This window comes from Balaenoptera physalus, assembly GCF_965194825.1.
Source record: "Balaenoptera physalus genome assembly, chromosome: 9".
NCBI lineage: Eukaryota > Metazoa > Chordata > Mammalia > Artiodactyla > Balaenopteridae > Balaenoptera > Balaenoptera physalus.
This window is the reverse complement of record NC_138888.1, coordinates 9,395,511-9,412,920: the sequence shown is the minus strand read 5'-3', so window position 1 is coordinate 9,412,920 and position 17,410 is coordinate 9,395,511. Positions and strand designations below refer to the sequence as shown.

The 17,410-nt window shown below is 39.6% G+C and overlaps 1 protein-coding gene and 1 long non-coding RNA gene across 5 annotated transcripts in view; both read right to left on the bottom strand.

Annotated features, from left to right (window-relative positions):
* Positions 1-17,410, bottom strand: part of LOC309667302 — a 247,793-nt gene that overhangs the window by 106,182 nt on the left and 124,201 nt on the right. The window lies entirely within an intron of this gene.
* Positions 1,920-17,410, bottom strand: part of SERAC1 (serine active site containing 1) — an 82,032-nt gene continuing 66,541 nt past the window's right edge. For 3 of the 4 annotated variants that reach the window (XM_082475566.1, XM_082475567.1, XM_082475568.1), the window contains 7 exons: positions 13,129-13,279; positions 11,673-11,814; positions 10,533-10,627; positions 9,198-9,295; positions 7,829-8,011; positions 6,519-6,662; positions 4,362-4,852 (listed from right to left, as the gene is read on the bottom strand). In XM_082475566.1, coding sequence (XP_082331692.1) covers positions 4,716-4,852; positions 6,519-6,662; positions 7,829-8,011; positions 9,198-9,295; positions 10,533-10,627; positions 11,673-11,814; positions 13,129-13,279 — 950 coding nt within the window. In that variant the 3' untranslated portion in view covers positions 4,362-4,715. Of the gene's footprint in view, positions 4,853-6,518; positions 6,663-7,828; positions 8,012-9,197; positions 9,296-10,532; positions 10,628-11,672; positions 11,815-13,128; positions 13,280-17,410 lie in introns of all 4 variants that reach the window. The other variant, XR_014267659.1, reaches the window with a different exon arrangement.

Below are 17,410 nucleotides of genomic sequence, written 5' to 3'. Positions count from 1 at the left end.
TTGTGGCACGTGGGCCCTAGAGCACGCAGGCTCTAGGGTGCGTGGGCTCAGTAGTTGTGGCACATGGGCTCAGTAGTTTTGGCTTGCAGGCTCTAGAGCGCAGGCTCAGTAATTGTGGCGCACGGGCTTAGTTGCTCTGCAGCATGTGGGATCTTCCCAGACCAGGGATTGAACCCGTGTCCCCTGCACTGGCAGGCGGATTCTTAACCACTGTGCCACCTGGGAAGTCCCCAGTCTTGACAGAGTGGTCTCGTGTAGGAGATGAACCTAGGATTCAGCCCATCAAGCTCTTGGTTATCTCTCAAACTCTGTGACTGTCTGAACCGCCTTTGTTTTTAGTGGCTCCCCGGAGTTGAGGTTCTGCTAAGACCTCTCAGTGTTCCAAAGGGAACATTCTCAGTCAGTACCTAGATGCAGGCTGATTGGAAACTGGACCCTCAGGCAGCAGCTTTTCAAGTATACAAATAGACCCTTTCCCGGGAAAGACTGGAAGATGGGTGTTTCTGTCTGCTCCCTCTGTGCTGAGCAATAGGGGGATGGAACTGTTTCTTTGTACAGTCCTGTGGGATCCACAAACACAAGGCTTGCTGGCCATCAGAGGCAAGTAATCAAGAGGTGCACTCCCTGGGTAACAGCCACAAAAGCCAGGGCACCAGAGATGTGTCGAAGCTCCTTCCAGGAAGACACCAGCAACCTCGAGTGGGCAAGAGGGAGAACGCAGAGACAGAACCACCAGCTTCCCTGGTCTCCAGGGAAGATCACAGTCATCCTCTAGATGTGTGCTAAATTAGAAGCCTGACCCTCAGGCTGCAGCTTTTAAGATAAGCAAATGGGCATCTTTCAGGAAAAGGCTGGGTGATGGGCATTTCTGTCTGCTGCCCTTGTGCTAAGCCCTGGCGGGAGAGCCACTGTGAGTCCTTGCAAGCCCATTTAGAACTGTTTCTTTCTTTGCTATGGTCTTGTGGGTCTTGTGGATGCAAGCCCTGTTGGCTTTCAAAGCTAGGTGTTTTGGGGGGTCCATCCTTCAGGTGGAAGACTTGAAAGTTGGGGCACTGGATGTTGGGCCCAAACCCTTCACTCCTCAGGCAGAAGCTGGGAGTTGTGTGTTCCCTTCTGATTGTATCTCACTGTGCCAAGGGTGAGATTTATGGTGACAGTATTGTCTCAGTCTTTCTTATCCATTTCAACAGGGGCATTTTCTCGTTCACCCAATGTGTAAGAGTTGCTCAGCTAGTTTCTGAACTTCTCTCTGAGGGAACTGTTCTGTGTGTAGCTGTAGATTTGGTGTCTGTGGAGCAGGCGAGTTCAGTAGCCTCCCACGTCACCATCCTGGTCCAGAACTCGCAAAAATGTTTTCATCTGGTAATCCCAGATGTCAAAATATTCTAAAACCTATCTATCTAGATGTATACATACCCAAAGCTTTTTATGCTCAGAGATTACATTCATATCCAGCACTCTCTAATGATCCTAGGAATCAGTGCGTATCCAGCTTTCATTATAAATTAGCTTTAACAATCCTGAAATAGTTTGGACTAAATTAAAAATCAAAGGTTCTAGTAAGCTTAGTGTTTCCAAACTTTGGAACCAGGTGTTGAATTCCATGACACTGTTTCTAAACTCCAAGGCCAAGCTAAAAGCGGATTAAGAACTGGAATTTTTACAAGAATGGCTTTTTCTAAATTTGGAAACTTCTTGGATATTAAGCTGCCTTTTTATATCTTCTGCTTTATTAAGGCAATTTATAATTATACAATAAATTTCTAATAGATTTTAAGTGATTAGCTTTGGGGAGTGTTCAACATCTAATATAAGGGCAGAATTAGTTGTACTGAGTACATTAAAATGCATTTATTGAACATGTTTAAATTTTTTTCATGGACATAATTTTTATACCAAATGTCAGTAAAAGCCAAACCATACATTAACATATTTAATATTACAAAGAGATGAAAATTCAGGAGGGTATGCCTAAAAGTCAAATTTTAGGAATTAGAAATAATTTGAGGGGCACTGTAAATTATGAGCCAAGCTCAAAAGAGAGAAGGCACGTCACTCTGTGACTGTGCTGTCTTTCTCAACAACAGGAAACCAGTGCTGGCATCCACTACCCTGGGCGCCCCGACCTGAGCAGAGGGCCGCGTCCTCCACCATATTATGCCTGTTGCTGTGACCTTGGGTGAAAGGTTGAGATGGAGTCAAGAAGGGCATCGTGATCCTCCGTTTGTAGTCTGACTCTCTCTGTGGTGACATTTAAACACTGGCGTAAAGGGGGGACTCGGTGCCCTCAACTTTTAGGATTGACAACGTAATCAGAAAGAAGTGAAGGGCTTATAGATAAGGATAATTAATTTTTCATCTGAATTTTATTTACAGCTTGCTCTCAGTAGTCCGCTAACACCTGTATTCTGTTTATTTCCTTCCTGGATAGATCATTTAAAGAGACTTTTCCCATGAGGGGAAAGGTAATAGGAAGCTTCATTTGAAATTTTTTCCAGAAAGGATATTTAAACAAGGCTGATTGAACTAGGAGAACCATTTTATTGATGGTCTAAGTTTAAAACTATTTCAAATGTATATGTTTTCATACTTTGTGTTCTTAGAGTTTTTCAGGTGATGATTATTTTTAAAACATTATTGACTTAAATCTTACAGGACTGATGAAGTGAATCTGTATACATCATATCCATTTCATAAACAGAATGAACAGAAATGGTAAGTGACTTGCCTGAAAAGCTATAGTCATTCAGAAGTACACTGGATCTCTCTCCCAGACCTTATTTTTAAAGCACAGCTATAATGGCTATGTTGAGATTTTACGAAGTGGGGTTTCATTTCATTACTCTAAGTTAATGAACAGATGTTCCAGCCATGGTTCATGGAAAACAGAAAAAGAAAACGAACCAAACCTATCTACCCGCCCCCCCACACGTGATCCCATTAAGCTAGAGTTTATTGTTGATAGCTAGCTAGCATACTCTATGGCTACGTAACAAAACAGGTAGTTAAGTCACTTGTTAGGTTTTTGCATAATTAAACAATTAGATGTTGTTAAGGTTCACTGATGCCCCCAGTTTACCTTCAGATGCTGTACTCTTTTTAGCTTTGACTATCCCATTCTACAAATGTCCATCATTTTCAAAATGGTAGACATTAAGCTTAACATGACCCAGCAATTCCACTCCTAGTATATACCCAAGAGAATGGAAAACATGTCCACACAAAAACTTGTACATGAATGTTAACAGCAGCATTATTCATAACAGCCCCAACATTGAAAGCACCTAAATGTCCCTCAACTGATGAATGGATAGACAAATGTGGTACATCCATACAATGGAATATTATTTGGCCATAAAAAGGAACGAAGTCCTACTACATATACACATGCTACACCATGGATGAACCTTCAAAACATTATGCTAAGAGAAAGAAGCCAGACAGACACAGAAGGCCACGTATTGTAATTTTTTAAAAACTTGTCATTTATATGAAATGTCCATAATAGGCAAATCCATAGAGACAGAAAGAAGATTAGTGTTTACCAGGGGCTGGGGGAGAGGAGAGGAGGAGTGATTGCTAATGGGTGTGGGGTTATCTGGAGGGATGATGAAATGTTCCGAAATTAGATAGTGGTGATGGTTGCACAACTCTGTAAACACACTGAAAATCAATGAGCTGTGCATTTAAAAGGGTGAATTTTATGGTATGTGAATTATATCTCAATAATTCTGTTATTTTAAAAAAAAGTCATCAGTATGATTTCCTATTTCTCACATACTGGTGACCAATTAATACCATTTCCTAATGAGCAAGAAATAATGGTATACTTTACTTAGCTATAAAGAATCTGAGAATCTTGATATTAAGTATTGCTAATATATATATAATGGCTTAGAATAGTTTTATTTCACACTCTGATCAATAATGGATTTATTATTCTTATCTGGGAAAAATTAAAAGTTTAGGTAGCTACAGTCTGGAAAGAATTATTATAGGCTAGAAATTTTTTAAAAAGAGAAATATTTGTTCTCAGCAACATGAAAATAAAAACTTACAAGGAAATGACCCATGGATGACAAGGCGTGTAACAAAGCTAACATGTTACACAACGGTTTACACTGACAAGTTTTAAAAACTTACAGCACATGGAAACCCTGACCCAAAACAGAGTCTTTATGTCCAAGTTCATTCTCTCTCCATTTTAGGTACCCTCCAGCAGGCATTTCTGCGGTAAACTGGTGAGGGCCCTCCCAGCATGAGCCGGGGACAGTCACAGATGACACCAGTCACAGATGACACCAGTCACAGATCACATCCTTTAGCCACAGCAGCTTGCTCCCTATCAATCAATCAGCCATCAGTGCTGCTCCCAGCATGAGCCGGGGACAGTCACAGATGACACAAGTCACAGATCACATCCTTTAGCCACAGCAGCTTGCTCCCTATCAATCAATCACCAGGGGCAACATTGCAAAACATAAACTGGCACATATGGAAGTTTTTTAAATCAGAAGAATCCAGTCTAGACCTTCTTTCTTTGATTGCCACTAATGGGTTTGTGTTTTACAGAACAATATTCTGTTGCCTGCAACATACTCCAGGCCACATTAATGCCATAATGACTACATTTGCATGATTGCGTAGAGCTTAAAAAGAGAGAACACCACGTTTCTTGCACTGTATTCATGTGTGAAAACAGAAGAAGACGATTGTCAATTTTCCAGGTCTTTGGCTAAAGTGTCACAGATGAATTGTAAGGTACGTTGGTACAAAAAAGCATCCTTTTTCTTTGGCTTACAAATGTTCAAATGGTTAACGTCCACAGGAATTAGATCTCCAATGCCTAGATCTGAAGAAAACAAAAATGTCAATAAAATTTAGGTAAAATATAAGCTGCCCCCTGTCAACAGTGAAAGAGGCCAAATGGGTAGCTGTAAATGTTGATTTGGTTATGGCAGAGAACCTCTTTTAAGAGATAAAGGAACTTAAAGTTTGACTGTAACTAAACTGTATTTGACTAATCACGTGAGAATGGAGTCTCAGTAGGTGTAATTATAATTTTATGCTTTTCTCATAAAGTGTGTGTGTGCTGCTTACTTCGTAATTCAATAGTGAACAGAGCCTGAGCACTGTCACCTTCAAAACGTTTACACACTGCAGGTCATTACTAAGTTATTCCACACTTCTCTGAACCACTTCTATTTCTAGAGCTAATATTAGAAACTTGATAATGAGCTCCCATGCCCTGATGAAACGAATGGGAACGTCTCACATGGAATCCCTTCTATACCCAACCCTCCATGCTCACTCTACCAGGGAAGGAGATGATGTGGTGCTTGAGAGATCTGGTTGAGTTTTTGATCTTTCAGCCTAACTAAGTCCACCTAGATGGAAGTGACAGGAGGTACTAGTGAGGCCAGCCAGGTGAGGAAGTGCACCTGGTGGTTATGAAGGAAGACAGGCCACCTGGTGACACAGAAGAAGGGGTGGACAGAATTATGACAAGGCTATGTCACTATCAGCAGCTGGTCCACAATATTAAAAAGAAAACTGGCCACTGTTCTTTGAACTCTTCAGGTTCTTCAACTACCAAACAGCAATTCCTCACCCTATGGCATATTGCTTTAAGGTAAAGTCTCTTCACGTTCCACTATAGGATATCAAGCCTTTTTCATTTTATATAGATAATAAATAATGAAGTAGGACAAAACTTTTGTTATGCAGACAGAAGAACCATCTGGCAGGCGCTCCAGATACGCACCATGCCTGGCTGCCAGGAGCTCTCAGTAATGGCAGAGTGCTACCAGGACAGCACCTGACCCAGCCCCCGAAGTGATCAGAAAAGGGTCTGACAAGCAAACTAAAGAGTTAGTTAGTTAGCCAGGTGAGGGGAAAGCATTTCAGGGAGTGAAATGTATGGGCTATTTACTGTGCTCAGAGTAACACAGGAGGCTATAGGGAGAACTGAGATTTGAGCCCTGCCCTCAAAGAGCCTACAGTAGACTACAGTGCTCTACAGTAGCAGGTGTTGGTCATGTCCCTCAGTCCCAGGATTAGGAAGAGACTGAACTTGAACACTAGTTTTTTCCTTCAGAATCTTTGTTGCTTGAATATCCCCCATGTATCTTCCAGTTATTTACTAAGCTTCCACACCTGTAGCTGATTTCTTTAAGGTTCCTGCAGGCAGCTACCAATCTGTTAAATGAAATGCTCCTTTTAATCTAGCTGATAGAAAAGCTCTGTATTCTTATCTTAATGCAGCAGATTTCACTGTTGAGAGCTAACGCAGAGTTAGCCAATTAACCTTTGCTGTCTAATCAGTTAAATAGGAGGGAAGGGGAATGCCAAGGTTAAACGTTTGCAGAGAAGTTTTAATCTATGGCTTAAAAGGATAACAGAATCTAAATCTTCATAGAACTGTCTCCTAAAACTGAGAAACTGGATATAAAAGTTGACGTTTATGATTACCACCAACCAGAAAACTAAGGACAAACAAGTTTCAAAAGAGTGAATACCTGCTGATTCCAGGGGCACCACGTGGAGTTTAATCATGCTACCAATGTAGGTTGGTAGTGTTTCTACAAAACTCAGCACCTGGAAGTTTTTATCTTTTGCAAACTCCAGAAAGTCATCCTGTAGTGTTTTAAGTGCAGGAGAATCTGTAAAATTATAGAGAGCGAGATTGTAACAAGTTCTGTTTATCTAGTTCATAAAAAAATGCATCAACCTTCCAAATTTAGAGAGGAAATTAGGGTTCTGATTCAAGACGGTGGCTTGTTTATTTTCTCTTCTTCCTAAGAAGCCATTAAGATGAGAGAAAAGGGCTAAAACCAATCTAGAACTTAGAGGCCAGTGTCAGCGGGAGAGTTTTCTCACATTGCTGGCTGACCAGAAGCAGTACCCAGGGCAGTTTGGCGTGTGGGACTGAGGGGTCCCCTGGTGTGCCGGCTGGCACTTCCACATCCACTCTGAAGCACAGCCTCCCATCAACAGAGCCTGTCTATAATCACAGAGCACCCATCCCCTTCCTGTCCCCCATCCTCAAGTATCAAAGGGTGACCAAGAAGCACCAGGTCTTAGAGGAAAGCCTAACACCTAAGAGAGACAGACCAGGTGAGCAAACAGAAAACCTGGGCACAGAAGACACTTTTTAAAAAAAAACCCTCTAATTAGTATCTTTAGAATGATTTCAAAAGAAAATGGATCACAGAACAAGAAAGAGCTTGTGGAAGATAAAATGTGACTGCAACAAAATCAAATTCAACAAAAAGTTTGAAGATAAAGTCCAATTACTCTCCATAAAGCAGAACAAAGAACATATGAGCAAAAAGACAATGGTATGCTAAAGCTCAAGCCAGAGGTACCAAAATTCTGATTAACAGGTGTTCCAGAGAAAGAGAAGATGATTAACCCCAAACAAATATAGTGCCTTATAATTAATATGAATATCTTTAAAGCTCGTGTATATTTTAACAGTTGATGATTTTCCAAACTTGTGGAAAAGAGCAGTTCTTCGGTAATTTGGAATAACACAACGCAAAACATTATGTAACTTTTAAAATTTTAACTATTTAAGATAGATAGTGTTAAAATTATTGTTATATTTCTTAAGCAGATAATGGCTTAAGAACAAAAAGGGAACGTATCAAAGAAAAATTAACCCCAAACTAAAAAGTTTCCATGATAGTCTAAACACAATTGATGTACAAATAGTAAAATGAGGTAATACAGTCAAGTTAAAACTGTTAGTCAAAACTGTTTTCCTCCTTCTCCTGTATAACTGGTGTTAATACAATGCCAATCCCCTTTTGAAAAAAAGTATTACCCTTGCTGAGTTCTTTGACTTCCAAAGAGGGAAAGAGAAGATAGCGAATATTAACAGAGTATTCAGCCAGGTGGGATCCATGATGAGGGACGCTATAAAAAATTATTCCTCTGGTATTGTTTATAATAGTACTCATTTCTGGCTTCTTAGAGGCTTCCAACAGCATCTTTTTGACAAGAAGACCTAGCCATAGAGAAGAAAAACAATGCATAAGCTATTTTCCTTCCCTTATTAAAAAAAAAAAAGGCAAACAAGAAATACAGAAAAAGAGATGCTGTCTTTAAAAAAGTTTAAACAATAATTCTCTGTAGTCCAACAAACAGGGCCTTAAAATATTAACACTTAGTAATGCTCCCAATCCTCTAAAATATATAGCACAAGACTACGAACAGGTAAGATTCTAGAAACTCATTTGTAAAGCAGATGTTACAGCACAGGATGCACTCTCCCAGAGAAGAGAGGCACTGCAGGTTGGGTGTCCATCAATGAAGTGCGTACACAGCAGCCAGCCTCCCCACCTACCCACAGCAGCCCACTAACGACCACTCCATTAGGACGGTACTAATATTTTAAAAACACATAGTGTCACATATCCAATGGGGAGAAAACAAAGCTGCTGTGGGAAAATGCACCTAGGAAGGCACCTTCTTTTCTGTCCCCCAACCTGGGCTTGGAGCTGATAGGGAAACACAAAGGTAACATGGATGGTAACAGTTGGTCTCTGAGGATACAAAGGGCTACCTCCACCTTTCTCTCAGCAAAACGCCCAGACTCAAGAGTCAGCAGTCCTGAGCATTTTATCAGATAAACTAGGCCAAGGGCTGCTGAGAGGCCCTCTGCAAGGTGGATGGTGAACATTTAGCACTGGGCTGGGAGAGGGCTGGGAGAAGCAGGGGTTGTGGCTTAGCAAGCAAGCCCTGGGACCAAGGAGGGGACACACGTGATCACAGCGCCACTTCTGCAGGCTTGGGCGAGGGGTAAGCAGGCATGCAGGGAGCTGGGGCTGTGGGCACAGGAGCAGTGACGGACTCTGCGGTGGTTGGAGAAACAGGAAGAAATGGGGGGCCCTGGGACCAGCCAGGAATGCTGAGAGATATTTATAAGTTGGGCTTACATACGCCATGGACAGCTTCTGATATTTACTCGTTATCATGCTTAGTGCTTAATGAAAGCATTAAGTTGTCAAACTCATTTTCTTTTTATATGGTTTTTTACTAGTTGTCTCCTCCTAGAAAAACAAATAGCATGGAAGGAGCCATAGCCAAAAACATTAATTTAGGGGGGAAAAGGGCTACCATTAAATAAAACAGAGAGCTCGCATGGCTGACAACCTCACAATGCTTGCCTGGCAACAATGAAACTTACTTACCTCCCATGCTGTGTGATACCCAAATCACTGGCCTATCCCCAACACCAGCAGCTCTGAGCTTCCTCAGAAGTTCGTTGCTCCTGAATGCAATGGACTTTCTGAACAAAATGAAAACAGCGGGTATGACAGGAGGCTATTGATTCCCCCTGCCCCAATTTTGCTACCCACTTTTTAAGGCAAGATCTTTTGTTTATTGGGCCAATTCTACATGCTACATTCTGGAGTCAGGAATACCTCTATTCTCTCCCGTTGATTCCTGCAATTGCTCATTCCCCATTCCTAACTTAGTCACACTGGCATAGGTGGGAATATTTACGAAACAAGCGTTGTTTAGCCATCTAATACGTATCGGGCAATTTTCACGGGTCAAACTTGGGTCTTACCCCATTGCCCCCACCACTTAGGGTGTGCGTCCCTCCTCATTAGGTGGCCTGACAAGACAAGGATCAGCGGAGACCATGCTGTCCTTGGTGAGTTCACCTGTGGAGTCAGCTGTCATTGCTGTTTAGTTCTACTTGTATTTATGTTACAAACACTAAGCTTTCATCATTTTGGTTTGTTACTTAGAAACAGCACAAAGCTATTAGAATCAGACTTCAAATAAGTAATTTTCAAACTAAAAGGGAACTTTAAAGCTGTCTGGTCTGGTAGTTTTAAACTGTGTATCTGGAGAATCCTTTCTTTGAAATAAAGGATTATGAGAGCTCCTCTGGGTGAACTGGGGAAGGAGCCCTGGGGTCTTGCCCGCTGACCCTCAGCACCATTCCTCTGGCACCTAGGTGGGGTCATTCACATATAACACTCAGTTTGATAACACAGATGAGACCAACTCCCTCCATTTGTAGACCAGACTTCCCAGACCAGTTTAATGACCTAAGATGGCTAGTGAGTCAAAGGCAGAATTCGCTACAGTCTAGGTCCTGAAGCGCAGAAATCGAGCGCTCTCTCCTGTATATACAATTGGCACATACGACGTACAAGTGACATAAGGAGGCTACATTGCTCAGCGTCTCTCTTGGCTTCCTTTAGGTGGTATGCTTGTGAACACAAAAGCCAAAAGCCTCACGTTTACTTCCAGGAATTAAGGAAACTTTGCTCTCGAATCCATGGTCCTTACTATGAGAATAGTTTTAAGTGAACCATGTTAGGAGCCCAACATTGACACTATACCTAAGCCTTATACAGTTTCATTATTTACAGCTAACTTCCTCTAGAAGGAAGAGAAAAAAGGTTAGGTTAGTTTTCCATAAGAAAATCCTGTCTGTGGCCTCAAAGATAACACCCCCCTCCATACCAGAGGCCCATCTGTGCCCTGGACCCTTCCCCCTCTGTTACCTTTCCACAGGGCACCTTGCTCTCCAGTCGCTAAGGCTGGTGTCATACTCCACAGATATAATTCGGAGAGCGGGACAGTCTCTTGCTAACCACGACTACGTAAAATAAAAGGTACAAAAGGGAAGATATGAATTTCCACTGTTCCACTTATTTCCTAGCAATTGAAATTCGTAACTAAAGGACTCTTGTAATACTGACAACTAGTAAAAGACCGCATTGGAGTAAAGTGTAAAGGTGACTAGAAAAATAACTCCAGCATTTTATCTTTTTATATCTCTGCTCATAAAGTGATATTGCATAAGGTCTAGGCAGGTTTCAAGAGAATATTCTCAATTTTAATCTGCCATAGCCAAAAGCAGGGCCTGTTTCTGGAGTCTAGATCAAACTGGCTTTTTGAAAGCGTTTAACAGGAAGCTGTGACCTCAGGAGAGACAGAAGAGTGTGGCGGAGGCTGGAGATGTGACCTGAGGACTCAGGTACTAATTACAGTCACAGTTCTGTCTCTGTGGACCCGAGGTTTATCGTCGTCTCCGTATTTCAGTGTCACCAGAGAAAGAGCGCCAGCCACTCTCTGCTGACCAGCCCTTGTGCAGGCAGACAAGCAGCGGTGGGGCAAAGCCCCAGGAGCTACTGATACATATTCACAGCGTCAGTGTTCACTGAGCTTCAGATAGATTTCATTCAATAAATTAATGCCAAAGTTTAGGCTCTTTAGAAGAAATAATGTCAAAGACATCCAAAGCAGAATTACTTCTTCAAAGTCCTTCTATTTTTATAATTATCAAAATCACAGAACTAGCCAGCTGTTATTAATATATTATTTATTGAATTATATATATATAGTTTTTGAATTATATTTTTCATGGAAGTGAACTATTACTGGCCCTTGCCCTTTGCCCGTTTTTTACTTAACAGAATATTCTTTTAGAGTCATAGAATGTACCCTATATTATACAACACAGAGTGATAAGCCCAGTTGTTCATGTAACATAAGTGTCCCTAAGGAAAAGAAAAACTGCATGGAAAAAAAATCCCGATAAAAAGAGAAAAGTAAGCACGTCACCATGAGGACTCTAAAGGCCAGGGACCCAGCAGTGTGTCGGGACAGGGGTGGCCTACCAGCGGTGGCCGCCTCCTTACCTTGGGCCAACATGTTGTATACTTGCTTTCATCCTCCGAAACCTTTTCGGTTAAATTCTCATCACTGTCCTGCTGGCGCCACGTTTTGAACGCTGCTCCCATAAGGCCGTGAATAAACAGGACATCTGCTTTAATGGGCTGACTAACAGGGGAGAGGGTTTTTAAAAGAAGCAGAAAAAATGCATTATTACTTTGATAAGAATCTACACAGCACTCTCTTTGGATGGTGTTTATTTTAGCAGGTTTATATGACATAAAATAAACTTAATTAAGGCAAGCTTTATAAGCACAGGTTTGCTGAGGAGCCCTAAAGGAGTTCTGGCAAAGACATATATGCAGCGTGCTCACTGCTCTCTCTGTAAGGATGGAAACACAGCTAGGCAGGCAGACCAACCAGAATCAACTGTAATGCGCTTAATGATCAATGAAGTGACAGATGTCATAGATCACCCTCCAAAGAGTTCCATGAAAATATTACACAAATCAATAAAAGTATTTAAGAAATTAAATCATATGCTAGTGTAGCTTCAAACTCAGTATGTATGAAAAAGATTGTTTTTATCAAGGAAAATGATGTTTATCAGAAACAGAGCAAATGACATTTTAAAGTAACATATTCTTTCTTTGTATATGACGTTTAAAAAATTTGCAATAGTATATTATTTGTAAGCTATTTATAATACACAGCCAATTATGTAACACATATAAAATACATTACCATATTATTTTATTTACAAATTAGAATTAACCAGGAAATCTATTTTTCAAGTTAAAAAAAAGTTCTTGCTATTTTCTGAGGTATTAAAGTGCCTGACAAAAATCTAAGAAATGTGTAGTTTTTTCACTGTGGTCCTTTCTATATTTATTGTCTTAGCAATGATACAACTGGAAATAGTGACCAGAAATAACCTTAAGAAAACAAACAAACAAAAAAAGAAATAACCTTAAGAAGGAGTATGAGTCAAATTTATTACAACTTATTCCTTCCAATACATGCTTTTATAATCTCGCCTAACCTTTCTCTAGTCCCTTGAGTTCTAGGCCCAGGCTGATTTGGTTGCCTGAATATAATAATGTCCTAGCTCCTTCTCATCTAGATCAACCTCTACAACCCTAATCAGTTAATAACTTAGATTTATATGAAAAATGTAATGAAACAAAGAAGAAATATGCATTACAGAGTTTATGTGAGACACGTTATAAAAGGTGAATGCAGCCTTCCTGAAGGTAAGCCGCTGGTATAAAATAACCCTGGTAATTTAGCTAGTTCCATACTTTCATGACAGCTTGCAATTCTTCTGAGGTTATTAGGGGCAAACTGTTTCAGTAAATTAGGTATTTGACTTATTTGTAAGGTATTTAACTTATCTAAATTATGCAGAAAGAAGTTAGAATATTAAGCCCTCGAAGCATTACGTCCCCACAGGGACAAAGCGGCTCTACCCTGCCTTCTTACCTTGTGCGGTACTGGGGGTGCAGCACGTACACGCCGTCCTGGTACTTATCTTGCACAGTCTCTCGGTCTAGATTAGCCAGGGTTCTGGCGGCATGTGAGGCCTCCATAATGTCGTGGGACTTTATTGCTTCTACCAGTATGGAAACCCAGCCTGGTGAAAAGAACATATTCCCTAAACACAAGCACTAATCCGTCTCAGACTGTTGAGAGGTTTTAGGCTGAAAATGATGGGAGGAAGGCAAACCTCAGCATCTGTCTACGAGAAAAAGCCCGACCACCACAATTACATTCTTCCCTAAGGCCCTCTGGGTCCCACAACACAATGCCATGATGTCCCCAGCCAGGTACTCCTTAGGGATCTCAACGAAGGTTAAGAGCCATTTTCTTTATTTAGAAAATCTAACAAAAGTTGTAATTACTAGAGATGAGGCCACAAATGGTAAGACAATGTCATATTTTGCTTTAGCAAAAATTATTAAACTCAGTGAGTTAACACTAGTTATTTCATTCTGATTGGCAGTCATATTAGCAGCCCTTAATACACATGAGTAAGTTGTTTCTTAATAATGAACTTGTTTGAGAGACAAAAATCTTATAAAACCTGAGGTTCAGGAAGGAAAAACATTTTTTTAAATTGAAGTATAGTTGATTTACAATGTTGTGTTAATTTCTGCGGTACAGCAAAGTGACTCAGTTATACCTACATATACATTCTTTTTAATATTCTTTTCCATTATGGTTTATCTCAGGATATTGGGTATAATTCCCTGTGCTATACAGTAGGACCTTGTTGTTTATCCATTCTATATGTAACAGTTTGGAAAAACTATTTCTTAAAGGGGGACAAAGAAATACTTTGTGCAGTACAATTTCATTTATTTTTTACGTTTTTGTTGTTTAAAACAATGTATTGCTTTATGAACATAAATATGTAGGCAAAGTTTATGCGTGCGCGTGCGTGCACACACACACACAAACCCACAAAGATCTACAAAGAGGCACCAAACTATTAAATAGTCACTGCCTCTTAGGAGGGAGCTGGGGTTGGGGAGGGCTCTGTATAAAGGTGGGTTTGATTTTTTGCTGTATCTGTGTTCTCCGAAGTATTTACAATGAGAGTCTATTCATGTATTATTTAATTTAAAATAAAACAAAACATGGGCTTTGAGGTCAGAGAGACTTGGGCTCAAATTTCTGTCCCTTGCTTACTTGCTATGGAAACTCAGTCAAGTTACGTGGCTCATTTGACCTGAAGGAAGGCTCTAATAAGTTAATCTACATAAAAACTGCCATTTCCAAGCGCAGCAGGTGCTCAATAGAGAGCAGCTTGTCCTCGTGTCATCCTCCCACTTTCTGTGGCAAAAGTGTTGAGAATCACTGTGATGATAGGAGGCCATTATTTAATAATCCAAAAGAAATTTCAGACCCAATAATTCTTTAACAATATTCTAATTTGTAATATTAGAAAATCCCTCTTAAAAATCTGTTATAGAATGCTTTATAATAATTAATGTTTTAAAATTCTACCTATAGAGATATACAAATATGTTATTGGTATGTACAAAAATATGGCTTCATTTTTAATGGAGTCACAAGAAAGGAAACAGAAGAGAAAGCATGGCACAAGCCATTTCTACAGTATTTTTTAGTTGGCAAAGTATTTTTACAATGCCTGAGATGCTTCACCTAATGCTCCTTGGAAAACTTGTGTCTTTCTTAAATATTTACTGTTTTTTAATTACATAACTTCTGAATACATTTTAATTGTAAAAATAAACAAAAATAGCATTTAATAATGAACATCCCACTTTAGCACTCCCATCATTTCCCAATTCCCACTTATATCCTAAGAAGTAATCAAAGTTAAAAGTCTGGTGGACACCCTTCCAAACCTTTTTAAAAATTCAGTTACATACCTATAATTTATACATATACACTATAGCTCCATATGCCTTTTTTTTTTTTTTTTGCCTAAATGGAATTATATTATTCCTACTGGCCTGTGACTTGATTTTATACTTCAGCCATGTACACAGACCAGTTACCCATAATGAAATTGAATCAGTAATAAAAAAAAACTCCCAACAAACAAAAGTCCAGGACCAGATGGCTTCACAAGTGAATTCTACCAAACATTCAGAGAAGCATTAACACCTATCCTGCTCAATCTGTTCCAAAAAATTGCAGAGGAAGGAACGCTTCTGAACTCATGCAAAAAGGCCAGCATCACCCTGATACCAAAACCAGACAAAGATATCACAAAAAAATAAAATTACAGACCAATATCACTGATGAACATAGAAGCAAAACTTCTGAACAAAATATTAGTAAGCTGAATTTGATGATACATTAAAAGGATCATACACCATGTAATCAAGTGTGATTTATCCCAGAGATGCAAAGATGGTTCAGCTTCAAATCTATCAGTGTGATACACCACATTAACAAACTGAAGAATAAAAACAATATGATCATCCCAAAAGATGGAGAAAAAGCTTTTGACAGAATCAACATCCAGGGGACTTCCCTGGTGGTGCAGTGGTTAAGGATCCACCTGCCAGTGCAGGGGACATGGGTTCGATCCCTGGTCCAGGAAGATCCCACATGCTGCAGAGCAACTAAGCCCATGTGCCACAACTAAGGAGCCTGTGCTCTAGAGCCCACAAGCCACAACTACAGAAGCCCACATGCCTAGAGCCTGTGCTCCGCAACAAGAGAAGCACCAAAATGAGAAGCCCATGTGCAACAAGACCCAACACAGCCAAAAATAAATAAAATAAATAAATTATTTTAAAAAATAAAATAATAAAAATAAAAATAATTCAACATCCATTTATGATAAAAACTCCAAAAAATGGGTATAGAGGGAACATACCTCAACATAATAAAGGCCATATATGACAAGTCCACATCTAACATACTCAATGGTGAAAAGCTGAAAGCATTTCCTCTAAGATTAGGAACAAGACAAGGATTCCTACTCTCTCCACTTTTATTCAACATAGTTTTGGAAGTCCTAGTCACACCAATCAGATAAGAAAAAGAAATAAAAGGAATTCATATTGGAAAGGAAGAAGTAAAACTGTCACTGTTTGCAGATGACTTGATACTTTATACATAAAAAAAATCCTAAGGTGCCACCAAAAAAACTACAAGAGTTCAACAATGAATTCAATAAAGCTGCAGGATATGAAATTAATATACAAAAATCTGTTGCATTCTATACACTAACAATGAACTGTCAGAGAAATTAAGGATTTACCACTTACCACTTACCATTTACCACTGCATCAAAAAGTATAAAATACCTAGAAATAAACCTACCTAAGGAGGTAAAATACCTGTACTTGGAAAACTATATATAAGACACTGATGAAAGAAACTGAAGATGACACACACAGATGGAAAGATATACCGTGTTCAGGGACTGGAAGAACTCATATTGTTTAAATGACCGTACTACTCAAGGCAATCTACACATTCAATCCAATCCCTATCAAAATACCAATGGCATTTTTCACAGAACTAGATGAAATAATTTAAAAATTTGTATTGAAACACAAAAGACACTGAATAGCCAAAACAATCTTGAGAAACATAAACAGAGCTGGAGGAGCCATGCTCCCTGACTTCAGACTCTACTACAAAGCTACATTAATCAAAACAGTATGGTACTGGCACAAAAAGAGACATACAGATCAATGGAACAGAATAGAGAGCCCAGAAATAAACCCACACAATTATGGTCAATTAATCTATGACAAAGGAGGCAAGAATATTCAATGGAGAAAAGACAGTCTCTTCAATAAGTGGTGCTGGGAAACTGGACAGCTACATGTAAAAGGATGAAATTAGAACATTTTCTTATGCCATATACAAAAATAAACTCAAAATGGATTAAAGACCTAAATGTAAGACTTGAAACCATAAAACCTCTAGAGGAAAACATAGGTGGAATACTCTTTGACATAAATCATAGCAATATTTTTTTTGGACCTGTCCCCTAAGGCAAAGGAAACAAAAGCAAAAATAAACAAACAGGACCTAATTAAACTTAAAAGCTTTTGCACAGCAAAGGAAACCATCAGCAAAACGAAAAGACAACCTACTGAATGGGAGAAAGTATTTGCAAATGATATGACCCATAAGGGGTTAATATCCAAAATATATAAACAGCTCATACAACTCAACATCAAAAAAAACCAAAACAACCTGATTAACAAATGGGCAGAAGACATGAATAGACATTTTTCCAAAGAAGACATACAGATAGCCAACAGGT